The 21316-nt window shown below is 40.1% G+C and overlaps 1 protein-coding gene across 4 annotated transcripts in view; it reads right to left on the reverse strand.

The window, feature by feature from the left end:
* Positions 1–21187, reverse strand: part of KDM1A (lysine demethylase 1A) — a 66010-nt gene extending 44823 nt beyond the window's left edge. For all 4 annotated transcript variants that reach the window (XM_027520879.1, XM_027520869.1, XM_027520859.1 and 1 more), the window contains exons 1-2: positions 20706–21187; positions 10057–10222 (exon numbers count right to left, since the gene is read on the reverse strand). In XM_027520879.1, the coding sequence (XP_027376680.1) occupies positions 10057–10222; positions 20706–21062 (523 nt within the window). In that variant the 5' untranslated portion in view covers positions 21063–21187. The remainder of the gene's footprint in view (positions 1–10056; positions 10223–20705) is intronic.
* Between the last annotated feature and the right edge of the window lie 129 nt (positions 21188–21316).

The raw sequence follows: 21316 nt of genomic DNA on the forward strand, positions 1-21316 counted from the left end.
AAGCAAGGAGAAAAGCAGAGATATGGTATGTGCAAAGAACTGCACACAGCATGCTGCTTAATGAAGGAGATGATCTCAAAGAGCAGTGGGAAACACACAGGATAGGCAAAAATGTACCCACTTCAGGGCCAAAACTTAAACTTGGTCTTATTAGTAATGCAGGAGAACAGTATGATTTTTACCAAGAAAGCAATAAAACAGTGACATTTTAATTAAACTAATCTGGTCACTTTGTACCAGATAGATCAGAGGGTAAAGGTGATCTAGATGAAGGAGATTCAATAGAAAGACTACTGAAATAATTTGGATATGAAGCAAAATCCACTAAAATTAAAAGGGAGACAGTAAAAATGGATGAGGCATATAACAAGTTGAAGAAACTGTGCACAGGAAGACACGACTTTTCAAGAGATTTGATGAAAGAGATAAGGGAATTTCAAGATGACTGCAAGCTTCCAAAGTTCAGGAGAATGGACTTCAGTAATAATAAAATGTATAAACAGTAAATCTGGGAGACAGCTTAGTAAAATTAAATGGGCTCAGACAGTAAAGCGTCTGTCTACAATGCAGAAGACCCAGGCTCAATCTCTGGGTGGGGAAGATCTTCTGGAGAAGGAAATGGCAACCCACTCCAGTACTCTTGCCTGGAAAATCCCATGGATGGAGGAGCCTGGTAGCCTACAGTCCATGGGGTCGCAAAGAGTCGGATACGACTGAACGACTTCGCTTCACTCTAAAGATGGTGGGAAATTAAAGACTGGAGCTCACAAGTGAGAATGGGACTAAGAAATTTTAAATTAGCATGGAGGTAAAAGAGTCTGAAGCAGCTATATGTTAATCTCATAAGGAAAGACACAAAGAGGAACTGGTCCATGTAAATGACAAAAAAAAAAATTGAGAAAAATTGAGTTATTGGTGACCAGCACCAACCACTTCATGCTGCCTTTCTGTCCTTGCTTTAGTGAGAGGTGGCTTAAAAATGGTATATACTATTTTCTGCTAACTTTTCTACTATGATTTTCAGCAGAAGAATAAATGATCTATAGCAGCTGAAAGAAATGTAAGGGCTCAGAAAGGTAGATCTAAATTAGCCTAAAGGAGCCTCAGGGGTTCCTTTGAAGTACATCAAAGGTATTTAAAAACACCTTTTTCCAGGGGTCATGTATGGATGTGAGAGTTGGACTGTGAAGAAAGCTGAGCGCCGAAGAATTGATGCTTTTGAACTGTGGTGTTGGAGAAGACTCTTGAGAGTCCCTTGGACTGCAAGGAGATCCAACCAGTCCATCCTAAAGGAGATCAGTCCTGGGTGTTCTTGGAAGGACTGATGCTGAAGCTGAAACTAATACTTTGGGGTCTACCTCCTGCGAAGAGTTGACTCATTGGAAAAAGACTCTGATGCTGGGAGGGATTGGGGGCAGTAGGAAAAGGGGACAACAGAGGATGAGATGGCTGGATGGCATCACTGACTCGATGGACATGAGTTTAAGTGAACTCCGGGAGTTGGTGATGGACAGGGAGGCCTGCCGTGCTGCAATTCATGGGGTCGCTAAGAGCTGGACACGACTGAACGACTGAACTGAACTGAACTGAACAATGACCGATGGAGAAAGGAATGGCAATCCACTCCAGTATTCCTGCCTGGAGAATTCCATGGACAGAGAAGCCTGGTAGGCTACAGTCCGTGGGGTTGGACATGACTGAGCGACTAACACACACACAAAACACTGATCAATACTCTCCAACAAAATTAACCAAAACGAAATCTCCAATTAGAGCAGCAATTCTAGGGTTACACTGTTATTTAAATTAATGAACTAAGAATAGATAACCTTAAAGTCTGAAAAGCAAGAAAACTGCTGCCTGAGGTAGGAGCCTGCCTGGGATTTTTTCACTGTACTACTGGGAAAGGTGTAGCACAGATTTGCTCCAGAACTTAAACGTGGGATCAACTGAGAAGCTCAGCAGCAGGGATCCTACATAGAAGAAAGTAAAAGCCCTACAAGCTAGGGATGAAAGCAAAGCTTTTAGAAACCAATTGCAAGAACTGAGTTCTTCACATGTTATTTCCCTCCACATTGCATACAGCAGATTTTCCTTATTTTGTTGCAAAATCTTGGTTTGTAGTTTACTTTTCAAAATGTTGCAAGGAAAATCTACAATTTGGATGCTATGTTCCTCAACTACCAAGCTTAATCTATGTCCGAGTAGTTAAAAACAAAGCTTATTTTTATAGTTATTTACCTGCTTTTATAAAGGCCAATATGGAACTTTATTCTGGACCGGCCATTAAAAGAACCATTATACCTTTACACAACTGATAACCATGAATGTATTTCCCAATAGGAGAATTCCCTTTTCCTGCTCAGGTAGGTTTTTCAGAATTCTGGCTATCTGCACCTTCCTGGGTTATGATTAGATTAAATTATACTTCCATCTGAAGTATAATTTGAGTCTACGATACTATGAAAAACATACAACTTCTTAGAAATAAATTAATCATATGTACTCGTCTATCTTCAAATATCAGAAAATGCTAAAAAAAATAGCAAAAGTAAAAACAATCCTACTTTCAAATGTTTAAAACCTCTGTGATCAGCAAATATGGCAAAATTTAACATGTTATATCTCAATAGTTGATACATAGGTTTACATTGTCAAGATTTGCCATTCTTCTGATGATTTAACATATGAAAGCTTAAAGAATGATCTATCTTGCAAAGAAAGATCTATTCACATTACTGAAAATGGGCTTAAACACTTTCCAGTTTCCAAAAGTGACAGAATATATATGTCAACCTAATCCATAACCTCACCTGATTTTTTCCTGATTAAAATGCCAATCCAATGCAACTAGAGATTATCATACTAAGTGAAGCAAGTCAGAAAGACAAATACCATATGACATCACTTATATGTGTAATCTAAACTATAACACAAATGAACCTACCTATGGAACAGAATCGCAGACACTGAGAACAGTGTGGTTTTTGTGGCAGCCTTAGTGGTTGCCAAGGGAATGGGGTTTCAGGGCGGATGGACTCAGAGCTTGGGGTTAGCAGATGTAAGCTGTTATATACAGAATGGATAAACAATAAGGTCCTACCGTATAGCATAGAGAACTATATTCAATATCCTGTGATAAACCATAATGGAAAAGAATACTAAATAAAGAATATACATATAACTAAACATATATATATTTGTACGTATAACTCAATCACTTTGCTGCGCAGCAGTAATTAATACATTGTAAATCACCTATACTTCAATAAAAATACCTCCACCAATCCACTTTATTCCTGGTTCAACTCTGTGTTTAATAAATTCAAGATGTTTGTACACAAAAGTGGAGTGCATATGTTCTCATCTGATCCTCATATCAAGACCCATTTTGCAGATGACAAAATCCTCACAAACTATCCTGCTCTTCTATTATCCATGATCACACCAAATAAACCATGGCAGCAAAAAGAATACAAGGAGATTATAAAAATAAAGTTGTTCAACTAAACAAATTACTGTTTTGCATTAATAGAAAATAAAGCAAAATAATAAAATAAAATCAGTCATTAAGAAAAGCAGCACAATCTCTAAAAGACCAAATGTAACTTGGTAGCATCTCATTCAAAGGTTCTTATCAGCCAAAAGCAGTAAACAGTTAAAAATCAAGGCTCTCAAACTGCTTCATAAAAGCCTAATTTCATTCTTTTATGTTTAAAGTACAACTTCCAAAATCCAATTTTGGGAAAAACATCTGAAAACAACTTCTGAGATCTCATCAAACTTTGAATACACTTTTACTGTATTGTTTCTTCATTACTGTCGATTAATATATCTATAAACCTAAACTGGACTATGAATTTTTTGTAGGACTTAGTCTTCAGCCTTGAACCCTCAGAATCTAGCACCATGCCTGGAATAAAACATTATAGTTTTACAATTAGTGTATGTAAAATACAGAGAATGAGCAGTTGCACATTTGAGGGAATCTTATTTTGTGTAGAAAATGTCTCTGTAATACATTTTTCTCCTTTATACTACCAATCCCCTTCCTTGTTGGGTTTGTTTGTTTTTTAATTCTTCCAGTAAGTAAAGAAGAATCTGAAGACTTCCTTCCTTTCCACCCTTTCTGCCTCTCTCTCCAAATTCTTATTCTATAATGTAACACTTAAGGGTATTTTGCCATTGACAATAATACAGCTGTATCTCATATCAAGCTACAAATTATCTAAGAGTGGGGACCATGTATTGGATAGTAATATACACGTTGGTCCATTTTTAGTCATCTCTCAAAATATAAAAATTTCGTTGAATTGATCTAGATTACCTTTTCAGGCTGTGACATTTTCCCCCAAATCTCTAGTAAGTTATTCTGGAGCATAGTTCCAAATCAGAACACTGAAATGATGCTATACAAAAAAAAAAAAAAGGCAAGAAAATTAATCCTAGGTCTATTTTCTAAATGTATGCATCACACGTCATATGATAAGAAAAATCAAATGATTTCAGGCACTTAGTTGACACTACAGGCCAAAATGGCAACATATACAACTCTTCAGGAATGAATTTCCTAGCAACTTCTATTAAATCTATAAAAGAGGGTCTGTTGCTGGGTATGGGGGCTGTGCACTTGTAGGCATGGACAGAGAGAAGCCTGGGATAAGCCAGTAGAGAGCACTTATAGCACAAAAAACAAAAATATTCACCTGAACTCTGACCGTAACTATCCATGCTGCTGAATCCAGCACTTTTACTGATTGCAATCAGTGTGACTGCCTCACAGAGAAGATGCCAGGGCATGTTGTAAACAAAGAAGAACAAAAACCTAAGGACCATTTACAAACATTGGGACTGACCACTGATTTTTCCTTTTGAAGGAAGGTCCATCTTCAGCTCTTCTCTGGTCAAATTTAATTGTATCAAGGTCTAAAGCATGATCCAAAAGATTCTGTCTTTTGGATTTTTGCTGAACCAAATAAAGCAATTCACCAAATATTTGGTCATCAATCTTTTGTCATATGGATATTTTCATTATATTATTACTTGTGATCAAATTTCACTCAGTTTTAAGCTAAATTCGTCAACCCATAAAGATACATTTGGTATATTTTCTATAAATTTAGTGGGTTTTTTTGGGTATTTTTACTACTTAAGGTTACATCTCCTTTTGTGTGATTTTTAAAATATACTTTCAATCTACAGCATGATTATTACAAGATCAAGGTCCTCAAATTATTAAAACTACACAAAATTGTCATACCAGTCTCTCGTGTCTCAATGTTTTATAATTTGCTTAATAGCTTACATCTCTTTCAAACACACACACCACACACTTCCAAAATTACCAGGTACAATAAAGAGAAATACTTTCCTTCCTGTTCTTACCAGAATCCTTAAACAAGGAGGTAAAGTGATTCTTCCCAGTCATTTAGAGTAGTCACTGACCAGCAAACAATATCTAACAAAATTGATTTAAAGAGTTAAACAATGGTTAATGGAAGGAAGCCTTCGAGTTTCATTATAGAGTATTAGCGTAGCACTGAGTCTGGAAAAATGGTACCCAAAAGACACATGCACACACATACATATATTTTAAACATACTTCTGATGTTTCTATTGAGAAATTCATTACCGTGAAGAAATCTTAAGACAGGCAACTTAATAACATATTTTAAATTTCATTTTATTTTAGAATACGTTTCCATAAAAGGGTTTGGGTTTGGGGAATAAAAGTCTTAAGCTATATACAACTAAGCTACCTCTAACCTCAAGAGTTCAGAGTTCCTAAACAGTAATCTCAAACCAGAGTCCCTAAATAGTAATCCAATACAAAATTTAAATCCAGGAACTACTAGTGAGATTTTCCTGGAAAATTTCAATTGCTGAAAAGCAGTGAAGGGGAAAAAAATTATGTTTTTGTATGAAAATAAAAAACAAAGTGCTAGCAAATTAGTTAACATAGTAAAACCTCACTGAGGAATAATCTAAGGTACAGAGGGTAACAATTGATTCAAAAGGGGAAGAAATCTTTTCTCCAACAGAAAGCTACTTTAACAGAGGGGCAATTATTTTAAATCAGTATGTAAACTCCAACTGAGATTTCATTCTATTTTATCAAAGCTCTACTATTACATGACACCACTAATAACCAAACATGCAATGCCAAAGACAATCTGTTCAGGCTGAGTTGCCATGACTCCCCAAAACACAAACCACTTTTATCTTGATAGAAAAGGTTCTAGAAAACCAAATAAAACCATCATTTGTTAAAATATATTCAGAAGTGTACAGCAAATGTAAAAATAGATGGGAAATTTTTAAGAAAATAAATTAGGTGAATTTTAAATATAAGCAGCAATATTTAGTACAAAAAATACATTTACCCAAGTAACTACACGGAACTACATGCCACATTAAGTTATAATTAAAAACTGACAAATCTACAAACAATGTTTAACCCAGAACAGAAAGCTTTTTTCCCAAGTAAGTTCAAAGAGAAAAAAACCCAAACTTTTATTTTTTTGGTTGGGGGGAAGGGGCACATGGCACATGCTTGAGGAATCTTAGTTCCCTAGCCAGGGATCGAACACAGGCCCTGGCAGTGAAAGTGTGGGGTCCTAACCACTGGATTGCCAGGAAATTCCCAAAACCCAAACCTCTTATTTCTACAGAAATTCAACTTTGATATTGACAGCATTTTTCTTCTGATCAAGATCCAGTAAATTAAATTACTAAAAAGTCTAAAAATCATCTCTCCAATCCCAGTCTCTTTACTCCTTTACTTCCCCTTTAAATAGCAGATAGGTTGATTTTTCCAAAACATGTATTTTGGTAAACATCCTTTACTCAAAAGACCAGTGCTACTACCTCTGACCACATCCTCCCAGAGTTCAAAGGACATTAAGTTCAAATTCCTTAGCCTGGTACCCAAGGCTCCAACCTCCCTTTCTAGCCTCCTCTTAGAACTCTCCTAGAGGAATCTTCTCCAATCAAATCATTTGACCCACTGACTTCAGAATATCACATTGTGATTTCATAATTAACAAAATAGCTTATTCTAAAGATTAACACTATGGAAAGCAAAGCAAATTTTCTAAACATGTTTAAAAATTGGTAAGAATGAAATGTATTCAAACCTGCTATATTTTAAGAGACTAAGTTAACGTCTTGTTGTTGTTGTGCAGTAGCTAAGCTGTGTCCGACACTTGAGACCCCATGGACTGTAGCTCACCGGGCTCTTCTGTCCATGGGATTTCCCAGGCAAGAATACTGGAGTGGGCTGCCATTTCCTCCTCCAAGTTAATATCTAGTTATCACCTAAAATGACTGAAAAGATTTGGCACAGAACCAGACCTAGGGCTTCTCTGGGTGGCACAGTGGTTAAGAATCCACCTGCTAATGCAGGAGACACAAGTTTGGTCCCTGCTCTGGGAAGATCCCACATGCTGCATGGCAACTAAGCAGGCACACCACAACTACTCAGCCAGCGCTCCAGAGCCCAGGAGCCACAACTACAGAGCCCATGGGCCGCAACTACCGAAGTATGCCCTAAGCCTGTGCTCCGCAACAGAGAAGCCACCTCAATGACAAGCCCACGCATCACAGTGAAGGGCAGTCCCGCTTACCACAACTAGAAAAGATGGCACTCAGCAACAGAGACCCAGCACAGCTAAAGGTAAGTAAACAAATCTTCATATATAGATATATATATATACATACACATATAAAGAATCAAACCCACATTGTCTCTCAAGATTTTAAGATACCCATAGGACAAAGCCACCACTCATTCCTGAATGAAAACTTAAGTGACAGAACTAGTTCAGATAGGACACGAGATTTGGAAAACCTGGACAGTTTCTACGTATTTGAACTCCCCTGATAATATTTAATTATTCACCATGAGGACCCAAACTATTTCTAAATTCTGCAGGCCAGTAAGTTACCACTACTTTCCCAGGGAAAGTACTTTGCTAATTCACCTTACAATGTTTTAAAAAATTTAAGTTGTTTTAGAGGAAAGATAACTACTTTCATAAGCACAAATGGTTAGAAGTTTTGGCTGTAATCAACAAACTTCTGAGCACTGAAGATACCCTAAACTTGAGAAAATAGACTTTAACTTTCTCCAAATTATTAAACAGTTTAAAACTTGTTTAAACTAAACCACTGGATTAAAACGAACTAGAACATAAAGGCATAACAACAGTTCCACAGATCCTAAATCCCTTTGCTAAGATATTTACTTTTTGTAGAAACAGTACCTGACATTTATGGGAAAAGAAAGCAAAATAAAAAACCTCTTTTACAAGAAAGAAAACCCTAAGACTTGGTTTAAAATTTTCAGAGGATTAAGTGTGTATCAACTTAACCAGTAAATCAGCTTCTTCCTGGAGACACCGACAACCACACGAAAAAGAGAGGGAGGCAGTATCAGAGATATCAGATTATCTGATTATTACCACGTGTTGCATAAGCAAATCTACAGCAAAGGCAGAAGAAAAGAAAGGCAAGAATCAAAGAAAGTTATAGAAGAAAGGGGCAGAGTCAAAGGGAGAGTTGGGAGTAAGGACAGAAAGAAGGGGAGAGAGCTAAATGTAAAAGACTAGAAAGAAGAGGAAAAATAAATCAACAAAAAGAGAGGCAGTGTTGCTGAGGTACATTTGCCACAGGGACATTACTCCCATATGCCACTCCTAGGAAGTAATTGATAAGTCATTTTAAGAAAGTTTTAGGAAAACCATTCTTAGAAAATTTGATTCTTAAGAAGAATTAAACCCAGAATCTTTTTCTAAATGCACTCAAATTGTATACTTTCATTACACTTACTTACAATTATTATAAATTATAAATTTTTATTTTTGAATTTTAACCTCAGAAACTGTTTGATAAGTTCTAAGTTTAAATTAATATCTGATTTGTTACACTCTCAAGTGATACATCAGTATTAATCCCTTTAAAAAAAATACAGTAACTTCTGGGTATTTATATAACATAATAAAGGAGAAAAACAAAAACAACCACAAAAAAACTAAAAAAAATGATAAAATTTCTTAAAGATAGTATGTCTTAATCAGGGTACCTATGAAAGTGATGCAACATACAACAGATGGGATCTGAAACAAGTACTTTATTTTTAAAAGGTGCAGAACTAAAAGAATTGGTGAGGTGAATGGGCCTGGAGCTGATACTGGAAATACAGAAAATATTTTAAAGAGAAGAACTAGTAAAAATCCAAAGTCAAGAGGAGTTAATGAAATACCTTTAAAGGCAGAAGATATGAAATATTAACTAAGATTCTACTTTGGCTGGTCTTGCAAAACAAAAGGGCATTCCTGATTGGTCTGGGTATCTTCAGCAGGACTCATGAAGGGATGTTAGTGAGAATTTTTAAAGATGTTTATAGCTCTGAAAACAGTACCATAGACTCCAGCAATCTTTCCAGGTCACAGGAAGACTGTGACCTTAGAATCTCTTCATAGCCTTTTCTCACCACATTCTTTTGAGTACAGGGCTCAATAACTAAACGACAGGCATTCAGGCCTTTTCTTTTTGACTTTAGACTACATTTTACATTCGTTCACCAGAAAGACCCTCTTCAAAACTGATACACACCATGACAGTTTTATCAGAAAGTATCTAACCATAAAGTAAGTGGCACAATTTAGCTAGAATAATTTCTGAACCATTCTACCTCTAAATTCTGAATCAGAGTTACCAGTGAGAGGTTTGGTTCTTTGGGTTTGACTTTTGTATGTTTTCTCCAATTGTTCATTTTCTCCAACTTTCCAACTGCCTTACATAGCCATTATCCTTTTACCCTCCTTCTTTACTTTCCTCCTATATGTACAAATGCACACAAAAAGAATGTCAGTACCATTACGTATGTATATGTATGTGTGTAAACATGTATATGCACATATACACATACTAAAATACACACGGCCAATATCAGAGTATAAACCAAAGACATCAATAACATTGCAGAATAAGAGTAAATTCATTTATTCTTATTTCTAAGATAAAACAAAACTGTGGTTAGTTACTACAACTCACCAGATGGTTCCTCGGGCTCACTTTCATTTTCTTCCTCAGGTGGGGCTTGAGGGGGTGGTGGAGGAAGCTTCTTTTCCTTCTCCGCTTTAGCATTTCTCTCTTCTTCTGAATAATACTCGTCTTCTGAGAGGTTGGCCAAACTTTCATCCATCTCTCTATACTCTACCTATATGGAGATTATACCAGGGAAAGCTAAATACAGTGGACGTCTAAAGTCAGAAACTCAATTTGGAACTGTAAGTAAATGTGAATTGCTTTCTATCTTCAATTTTAAAAGGAAATAAGCAAATAACAAAGAACAGGTGAGCTCCTAACAGGTAACCGTTAAAACAAAATCACTCATGAAACAATCTTTTGTCAGTTCAGATTTAGCCCAAACTAACTTTCACATCATAGTACTGAAATTCAAATTAACGACTCTGAGGCTCTCTGCAACTACAAACTGTTTGTGCGTGCATTTGTATGTACATATATGTTATGTTCACATACTGCAAGTTTCAACAACAGACTAAAATAGTCCTCGGTCAGACAAAAATACAGTCAACTAGAATAACAAGTCCGTCCAATGCCAATGTGTACTTCTAACTACTGTTCCATAGGAAATAGGGAAAAATAGGAAAACAGCAAAAGAATTTCAGAAACCAAATCAGAGGTGCGGATGGTGGGCAGGGAATAAAAGCTGCAAATGGCAACAGTCAAAAACAATAAACAGGTACATATGCTTAAAGAAACAACACTGGTGACTCAAGAGAGTCGAATGATCACAGCAAAGAATCCATATGAACACAAACTAAGAAGTAAGTCATGGGGAAATGGAGACTACAAGCCTTACTACTAATTAACACTGGTTATAAAGAGGAAATCCAGTCACAAGTAGAAAGAGGAAGCAGTCCTACTGAATGTTTTATTGTGGGGTAGAGCAATTTAGGATAGCGAAGATTATTATCGATCTATCTCTCTGCTAAAATGTGTAATGTGATATTACAAACAGTCATCAACCTTGTTCAGCTCAGTCGCATCCAACTCTTTGTGACCCCATGGACTGCAGCACAACAGGCTTCTCTGTCCATCACCAACTCCCGGAGTTTGCTCAAACTCATGTCCATCAAGTCGGTGATGCCATCCAACCATCTCATCCTCTGTTGTTCCCTTCTCCTTCTGCCTTCAATCTTTCCCAGCATCAGGGTCTTTTCAGATGAGTCAGTTTAAGGTGGCCAAAGTACTGGAGTTTCAGCTTCAGCATCAGTCCTTCCCATGAATATTCAGGACTGATTTCCTTTAGGATGGACTGGTTTGATTTCCTTGCAGTCCAAGGGACTCTCAAGATTCTTCTCTAACACCACAGTTCAAAAGCACCAAATCTTTGGCGCTCAGCTTTCTTTATAGTCCAACTCTCACATCCATACATGACTACTGGAAAAACCATAGCTTTGAAAAAAGACTAAAATAGTCCTCAGTCAGACAAAAATATAGTCAACTAGAATAACAAGTCTTGTCTAATGCCAATCTGTACTTCCAATTACTATTCCATAGGAAACAGGAAAAACACCTTGGAACACTGTCAAATCATCATTTCGACTCCCATCCCAATAAAGATTTCAAGAAGCCACAGAAACAACAGCTCTCTATCCTGGATTCAATGAAAAGACAAAATGAATAAAATAAACAACTTACTGGCTGTGGAGACAGGGCAAGGACAACATGGCTTCCACATAAACACAGCTAACTTATTAGGCTTCTGAAATGCGAAATCTTGTGGATCAGAGAGAGTATAATCTATTTTAATTTTTAAATATCTCTGAAATAGCTCCAGATGGCTGGCTGCTATTATTTTTTTTTTAAATGACATGACCACAGATTTGGGGAGTCAGTAGCTAAGGGAGTAGACATAAGAGTTTTACTGAAAACATGGATTGGATTAGAAAATGGAAACAATTATGGATAAATTGAACAGTTTTGATGTGCTCCAAGAATCTTATTTAACACATGAATTTATCTATCAAACACTAAACATTGAGAACACGGCACAATGGAGAAAATGATTGTAAATGAGTCTCTCTGTCCTTAATAAGCTGAAACTCTAGTGGCAAACAAAATAAACTTGATCAGGTAAACATCTCATAGAGATTTTACAATAAAATCTCCCAGAAATGTAGATACTTGGCTTAAAGCTCAACATTCAGAAAACTAAGATCATGGCATCCACTTCCATCGCTTCATGACAAATAGATGGGGAAACAATGGAAACAGCGGCTGACTATTTTTCTGGGCTCCAAAATCACTGCAGATGGTGACTGCAGCCATGAAATTAAAAGACACATACTCCTTGGAAGGAAAGTTATAACCAACCTAGACAGCATATTAAAAAGCAGAGATATTACTTTGCCAACAAAGGTCCATCTAGTCAAGGCTATGGTTTTTCCAGTGGTCATGTATGGATGTGAGAGTTGGACTATAAAGAAAGCTGAGGGCTGAAGAATTGATGTTTTTGAACTGCGGTGTTGGATTCTTGAGAGTCTCTTGGACAACAAGGAGGTCCAACCAGTCCATCCTAAGGGAAATCAGTCCTGAGTGTTGAAGCTGACAATACTTTGGCCACCTGATGTAAAGAGCTGACTCATATGAAAAGACTCTGATGCTGGGAAAGATTGAGTGCAGGAGGAGAAGGGGATGACAGATGATGAGATGGTTGGATGGCATCACCGACTTGATGGACATGGGTTTGGGTGGACTCTGGGAGTTGGTGATGGATAGGGAGGCCTGGCATGCTGAGGTCCATAGGGTCGCAAAGAGTTGGACACCATTGACTGACTGAGCTGAACTGAAACTTTATCCTATTTGACTGAGATAAACTACAGAACAGACCTCAGGGTAATGGGTAAAGCAGCAAGGAGGGGAAAAAAGTTTCAGAGAGGGAAGGGGTTAGAAAATGTAATATATGTTTACAGTATGTAGCCTCCTTTCTCCTTTTACCCCTCAACAATGCTTGACCCCTCTGTCTCCAAAATTCAGCTCTTTAATCCCCCTGTGTATCAGTCCAAAACATTCAATGAATAATCACTTAACAAGGGCCTACTATGGAACTGGGCAATATGCAAATTCTGAGACAAAGACCAACAGTAAGATCCTCTCTACTGCAGTAGTTCAGCTTTTGCCTAAGACATCAAGCCCTTTGAAGGAAAAAAGAATACAAGATTAAAGTTAAGTTCTGATACTCTGGACACCTGATGTGAAAAACCAACTCACTGGAAAAGAGCCTGATGCTGGGAAAGACTGAGGGCAGGAGGATAAAGAGGGGACAGAGGATGAGGTGGTTGGATGGCATCACTGACTCAATGGACTTGAGTTTGAGAAAACTCTGGGAGATAATGAAGGACAGGGAAGCGGACACGACTGAGCAACTGGTCAACAACATAAAATTCTATTTTGTAAAAAAGGATTTTTCCACTTGCTAAAAAAAGTTTAAAAACCATCTGAAAGAATCATACAAACTCTAAAAAATAAAAACTGTCACCCTGAGAAAAAGAATGGATGCTGTGAACACAAACAATTGGGACTCATTTGTGTGCTGTGCTAAGTGGCTTCAGTTGTTTCTGACTCTGTGTGACTCCATGGAGTATAGCCTGCCAGGCTCCTCTGTTCACGGGATTCTCCAGGCAAGATTATTGGAGTGGGTTGCCATGCCCTCCTCCAGGGAATCTTCCCAACCCAGGGATCAAACCCGCATCTCTTAAGTTTTCTGCACTGGCAGTTTGGTTCTTTACCAGCGGCACCAACTCAAAAGACTGAATGCTCTGAACACAAAGGATTGGGAATCTTTTATCCTTAAGTAAAATTCTCTGCTTATTTAACTTGTATGTAGAGTACATTATGTGAAATGCTGGGCTGGATGAAGAACAAGCTGGAAACAAGGTTATTGGAAGAAATATCAATAACCTCAGATACGCAGATGACACCACCCTTATGGCAGAAAGCAAAGAGGAACTAAAGAGCTTCTTGATGAAGGTGAAAGAGGAGAGTGAAAAAACTGGCTTAAAACTCAACATTCAAAAAACTAAGATCATGGCATCTGATCCCATCACTTCATGGCAAATAGATGGGGAAACACTGGCAACAGTGACAGACTTTATTTTTCTGGGCTTCAAAATCACTGCAGATGGTGACTGCAGCCATGAAATTAAAAGATCCTTGCTCCCTGGAAGAAAAGCTGTGACAAAACCTAAACAGCATATTAAAAAGCAGAAACATTACTTTGGGGACAAAGGTCCATCTAGTCAAGGCTATGGTTTTTCCAGTAGGCATGTACGGATGTGAGAGTTGGACCATAAAAAAAGCTGAGCACCGAAGAATTGATGCTTTTGAACTCTGGTGTTGGAGAAGACTCCTGAGAGTCCCCTGGACTGCAAGGAGATCCAACCAGTCCATTCTAAAGGAAATCAGTCCTGTATACTCACTGGAGGGGCTAGGATGATGCTCCAATACTTTAGCCACTTGATGGGAAGTAGCCAACTCACTGGAAAATACAGATGCTGGGAAAGATCGAAGGCAGGAGGAGAAGGGGCCGACAGAAAAGGACAAGATGGTTGGATGACATCACCGACTCAGTGGACATGAGTTTGCACAAGCTCTGGGAATGGTGAAGGACAGGGAAGCCTGGCGTGCTGCAGTCCATGGGATCACAAAGAGTTGGACATGACTGAGAGACTGAACAACAACAGAACCTCAGAGGTTCTACAACTACTTATACTCAAGGACAAAAGATGCCCCAAGAGGCAGATATGAGTCAGAAGGGTACTTGTTTTTACCTGTACACCCATGACTCTCAAATTTACATCTCTAGTCTCTTCTCTCCTCCACACCCTCGCAACAGTGATTCATTCACTTCCCAATCACCTTAAAGCTCATCTTTTGTTTTAACAGTTTTTCCTTGTAATTCACCTAAGGACACAACTGCCAGATTAATTTTTCCAAATATGTTATATTTCACACAGTTTAACAGATGAATGCCCAAACTGTCATAGCAGCGTAAGAACTCTCTGGCTCTAGCTAGTCAAACTTACCTCTAATCATTTTCTAATATACTAGTCAAAATCATCCCTAAATTCCCTAAAAGCTACCCTCACCAAGGAACACCTCCTCTGCAAATCACTCCCTAAGTCTTCCACACTCACAAATATATCTTTCCCTTCTCTAAATTTTCATAGTACTTACCCTTCATAATCTAGCAATATTGTCTGGTAGAATTTTCTGTGATAATGGTAAAGTTGTGCATCTGTGCTTCCAATAAGGTAGCACTAACCGTGGCTACTGAGCACTTGTTATTGCTGTTTAGTTGCTTAGTAGTGTCTGACTTTCATGACCCCATAGAGTGTAGTGACCAGGCTCCTCTGTCCATGGGATTTCCCAGGCAAGAATACTGGAGTAGGTTGCCATTTCTTCTCCAGGGGATCTTTCTGACCCAGGGATCGAACCTGCACCTCCTACATTGGCAGGTAGGTTCTTTACCACTGAGCCACCAGGGAAGCCCCTCACCATGTGGCTACTTAGGATTAAATTAAAATTAAAAATTCAGTTTCCTCAATCTACTAGCCAGAGAAGGCAATGGCAACCCACTCCAGTGTTCTTGCCTGGAGAATCCCAGGGACGGGGGAGCCTAGTGGGCTGCCATCTATGGGGTCACACAGAGTTGGACACGACTAACGCGACTTAGCAGCAGCAGCAATCTACTAGCCACATGTTAAGCGCTCAATAGCCACAACTGCCCAGTGGCTACCATACTGCACAGTACAGATCTCTACAACCTAGACCCAACTCTATACAACACTCCGACTACAATCCCTCTAACTTATCTTGCTCCTAGAAAAATCTCATTTGCAATTAAATTCTTTTGCCCACTGTTTCCAACATTCAGTTGTCCACTCTGGATTTCCTGTCTGCTTTTCAGACCACTTCCTATTATATTCCAAGCATTTCTCACCTCCTTCTCTCAGCTCGTAGCACTTAATCACTGGGTGCCAGACACTGAAATAAGCATTTTGTTTACATTATACATAAACCTAATAATGTTATAGATAGATTTATTTTCCTGAGGAAAGGGAATCAATCACAGGAGGATGAGTTAATTCCAGAAGTTCATCCTTTTCCAGACTACTATAAAAAATTCTGTCCTTTCTCAAGGCTCAGCTCAAGGACGCCATTCCTTAAGCTGTGTGTTGTTCCCAAAGCCTCAGTCCAACCCAACAATTTCAAACCTTAGTTTGCCATAATGTTAGCACACACATTCAGAGGTAAATTTACTCTGAAACTAATGAAACCTGAGCATCAGGGAACTTCAGTTGCCTGGATTCCTTCCAATACAATACAATTGTGTAATTTCAATTACACAATTATATATACATTTACTTATTTATATAATTATATATTATGTATATATAATTTTTAAATCTCCCCAGAAAAACTGAATAAACTCCCATGCAAAAAATACAGATATATATCCCCTGGATAAACCTCAGAACTCTTGAAGCAAGGCCTATTTACACTGGACTCAGCTTACATTTTACCCCTTTTTGGACACTCTATCCCTTGAAGTCTGTTTTCTTTGGCTCCCAAGACTAGCTCTGAATACATAGGTCAGCTTCCCCAGTTCTTTACTTTCTAGGTGCTCTCCAAATACACACACAACTCATTTTTCTTTTGGGAGCTTCAGAGCTAATCACAAAGGAAAATTAAAACAAACACAGGAGAATTACAAGACAGAAGTCTTATAACATGACCCAAATTAATCTACAGATTCAATGTGATGCCAATCAGAATTTCACCTGCCTTTTTTGCAGAAATGACATATTGATCCTAAAATTTATATGGAAATGCAAGAGATAAAGAATGGCCAAAACAATCTTGAAAAAGAATAAAGTTGGAGAACTCATACTTCCTTATTTCAAAACATATTGTCAACCTACAGTAATCAGGTCAGTCTGTTGCTGGTGTAAGAACAGAAATATAGAACAATGGGATAGAAGTGAGAGTCCAAAAATAAACTCACACTTATAGTCAATCAACAACGGTGTCAACCATCCACAGGGAGACAGAATAGCTTCAACAAATTGTGTTGGGACAAATAGATATACACAGGCAAAAGAATGAAGTTGAACTTCTACCTAAAGCCATCTACAAAAATTAATTCCAAAATGATCATTGACCTAAAAGAGTTAAAAGTATAAAACTGTTAGAAGAAAACACAGGAGTAAATCTTTATGACACTGAATTAGGCAACAGTTCCTTAGATGGGACACTAGAAGCAAAAGGGACAAAAGAAAAAATGTTAATAAATTGGAAACCAAAATTAAAACTTTTGTAATCACCATATATACAGAACTCGAACTACTCAACAATAAAAATACAACACAATTTAAAGATGAGCCAAGGAGGGATTCCCTGGTGGCTCAGTGATAAAGAAGTGTTAGTCACTCAGTCACATCCAACTCTTAGTGACCCCATGGACTACAGTCCTGTCCAGGCTCCTCTGTCCATGGAACTCTCCAGGCAACAAAACTGGAGTAGGTTGTCTTTTCTTTCTCCAGGGGATCTTCCTGATCCAGCAAACCTGGGTCTCCTGCACTGCAGACAGATTCTTTATTGTCTGAGCCACCAGGAAGCTCTCAGCAGTAAAAAAAAAAAAAAAATCCACCTGCCAACACAGAATGCACGGGTTCAATCCCTAATCTAATCCTGGAAGATTCCACATGCCCTGGAACAACTAAGCCCTGGGCCACAACTACTGACCTGTGCTCTAGAGCCTGGGGGCCACAATTACTGAGCCCATGTGCCGAAGCTAATGAAGCCTGTGTGCCCTAGAGCCCATGCTCTGCAACAAGAGATGCTGCTGCAATGAGAAGCGTGTGCACCACAACTAGAGAGCAGCCCCGCTCAGTTCAGTTCAGCTGCTCAGTCGTGTCCGACTCTGCATCCCCATGGGCTGCACGACAGGCCTCCCTGTCCCTCACCAATTCCTGGAGTTTACTCAAACTCACGTCCATTGAGTTGGTGATGCCATCCAACCATCTCATCCTCTGTCGTTCCCTTCTTCTCCTGCTTTCAATATTTCCCAGCATCAGGGTCTTTTCAAATGAGTCAGTTCTTTGCATCAGGTAGCCCCCGCTAGCTGCAACTAGAGAAGAGCCCTTCCAACAATGAATACCCAACACAGCCAAAAATAAAGAAACAAACAGAAAAAGAGCCAATGATAGAAAGACAACTTTCACCAAAAAAGATATACAAATGGCCAATAAGTATATGGGAAAATACTCAAGTCAACATCTTTAGCTTACATATTAAAAAAACCACAATGAGATACCACTTCACACCCACTAGAATGGCTATAAATAAAAAGACAATATCAAGTGTAAACAGGATTGGAGAAATTAGGACTCTCAAATATCGATAGCTGGAATGTAAAATGATGAGGCTGCTATGGAAAACTGTTTGGCAGCTCCTCAAAAGGTTAACAACCCATGCTTGCTAAGTTGCATCCCATACAACCCATAAGTTCCACCCCTAGGTATCAAATCCAAGAGAACCAAAAACATTCACACAGGGCTTCCCTGGTGGTCCAGAAGTTAAGAATCCATCTGCCAATGCAGAGCACACAGGTTCAATCCCTGGTCCAGGAAGATCCCACATTCCTCGGAGCAACTAAGCCTGGAACCACACTACTGAGGCCGTACACCTAGAGACCATGCTCCAAGAGAGAAGCCACCACAATAAGAAGCCCAGGCACTGCCAACTAGAGAAAGCCCATGTGTGGCAACGAAGACCCAGCAGAGTCAAAAATAAACTAATTAAAAAAAAAATTCACAGAAAAAACTTCACAAATGTTCACAGCAGCAATACTCTTAATAGTCAAAAAGTGGAAACACCCCAAATGTCTATAAAATGATGAATGGATAAACAAAACGTGCTATACTCGTACACTGGAATATTATTTGGCCTGTGAACTATTAAGTTCTGAATGGAAGTACTACAACACGGATGAACTCTGAAAACATGGTAAAGCCAGACACAAAAGGCCAAATATGCCTCCATTTACATAAAATGTCCAGAAAACAGCAAATCCACAGTGACAGAAATTAGTTATTGCCAGGGGCTGGGGTTAAGGAGGAATGGGGAGTGCCTGCTAATGTTACAAGTGTCTTTAGGGGATGATGAAACATCCTAAAATTGACTGTTGTGTTGGTTGCCAACTTTGTGAATATGATAAAAATCACTGAATAGACTCAAAAATGGTGAATTTATTGTTTGTGAATTCCCTCAATAAATTTTTTTTTAATCTCATCTTCTGGTTTTCTGGCCACATTATCTGTTGAAATAGTAAAATCAAAACCCAATTGGGCTTCTGCCCTCTATTTCTTTTCAGAGCTGGAAGTTGCCAACCTGTGCTTTGGTTAAAACTTCCTCTCCCCTCAAGACATCCCTAGGGCAGGGTATTCTTGGTGAGAGAGCTCTCAAAACTGGGCAATCTATTCTGAGGGCTCTCAGTATAGGCAATACTCAAGAAGCTCCTCGTGCACACTGAACTGGCTCACCCATTTAAATTATAGATATCATAGGCATAAGCTACGATTTACATATTTAGTTACTTAGAACTATATATTTCCAGTTTTTTCAACTGTACCGTGAAATCCCAGAAAAGGCCCACGCCTGAAGTCTGCGCTCTCGCACTGCCCCAGTGCCCTGCTCACTGGTGTCCCATGTGGTCCTTTGTTTCAGAGGTTGATGATACCCTACCCTGTTCTAAGTGTAGGGTTTATATTCCAGTTCCACCACTTACTTAGCTTTCTGACTCTGGACAAGTTGCTTAAACTGGGAGTTTCAGCTTACTCATTCCTGAAATGAGGCTAGCAACACCTGCCAGTTACTATTATTTTAACAAACATAAAAATGCTGGTCACGCTTTGAACACAGCATCTGGCATCCAGAATTGTGAGGCAACTATTATCTGTATATACTGTCCTTGTAACAGTGCCTTGACTAATTGATATTAATCAGCTTCCTCATCTGTAAAAATCCACATCAAAAGATCACTGATAGAATGAAAAGGGGAAAACTCGCTAGCACCAAGCAAAGTGCTCAAAAAAAAAAAAAGTTCCTTCCCCCACCCTCCCGATCTCTCCGGCTAAGACAATTTCTTTACCATCATCCTACAGCCTCAACGTGCTCCCAGCTCAAACACATAAATATCGCCGAGCAGCTTCCAGACACATCTGTGGACAAACAGGGATGAATGTCCCCGACAAGGCCAACCACAACACCACGTCAGGGAGCCATTTTTCCCCCCCAGTCAAGAAAACGAAAAGGTAGACGAAAAGTATATGAGTGAAAAGACTCCCCTCCGAGATGCCCCTTTTCCTGGGACGGCCGGGTCCCTGCACAAAGACGCGTTCACCACAGGCAAACACCTTCCCTTCGCTCACCCCACCCAGTCAGCCAGCCGGGAGGTGGGTGGAGGTCGGCGACCGGAGGTCGGGGTGGGCGTGGGGCTCAAGGCCCAAGACCCGGGCTCGCGGAGGTGGGGGCGGGGTAACGCGGGCTGGACAAACTCAGGGGAGCTAGGCACCGGGATTCTGTGTCGAGGGTGGGGGGTCGGGCCTCACCTTCGCCCGCTTGCGCCGGCTGGTCCGTCGCCCCTCCGGCGTCTCTGCGATTCCCGTTTCCATGGGGGTCGCAGACCCAGGGACGGCGGTAGGCCCGGCTTGAGGCCCGGCGGACCCCGGCGGCTCGGCCAGGCCGCCGGGGGGCGAGGCCCGCGGGGGCTCCTTCTTGCGGGGAGTGCGCTCCCCAGCCGCCCCCGGCCCCGCCTCGCCAGGGCCGGACAGGCCCGCGGGCGGTGCGGCCACCTCAGAGCCGTTCTCCGCGCCACCCGCTACCCCCGCACCGGCCTCCGACCCGGCAGCCGCAGCCGCCGCCGCTGCCGCCGCCGCCGCCGCCGCCGCCTTCTTCCCAGACAACATGTCGGGCCGCCTGGCCGCTGACGGCCGTAGGGGCCGCCCGGTCTGTCGGTCCGTGGGTCCGAAGCCGCCTCGCCTCACTTCACACAGTCCGCGCGCTGCCAACCGCCGCCCCGTACGCACGCGCTGCGCGCGCTCCCGCCGCGCCCGGACAATAAGGCCCCGGACGCCCCCGGCCCCGCCCTCCCCGCTGCCATAGAGTGCCGTCCTAGAGGCTAGAGCGGCACCACGGCAAATTGCGCGAAGCTTTCCTAGAG

Source organism: Bos indicus x Bos taurus, chromosome 2 (genome assembly GCF_003369695.1).
Source record: "Bos indicus x Bos taurus breed Angus x Brahman F1 hybrid chromosome 2, Bos_hybrid_MaternalHap_v2.0, whole genome shotgun sequence".
In the NCBI taxonomy this organism is placed as follows: domain Eukaryota; kingdom Metazoa; phylum Chordata; class Mammalia; order Artiodactyla; family Bovidae; genus Bos; species Bos indicus x Bos taurus.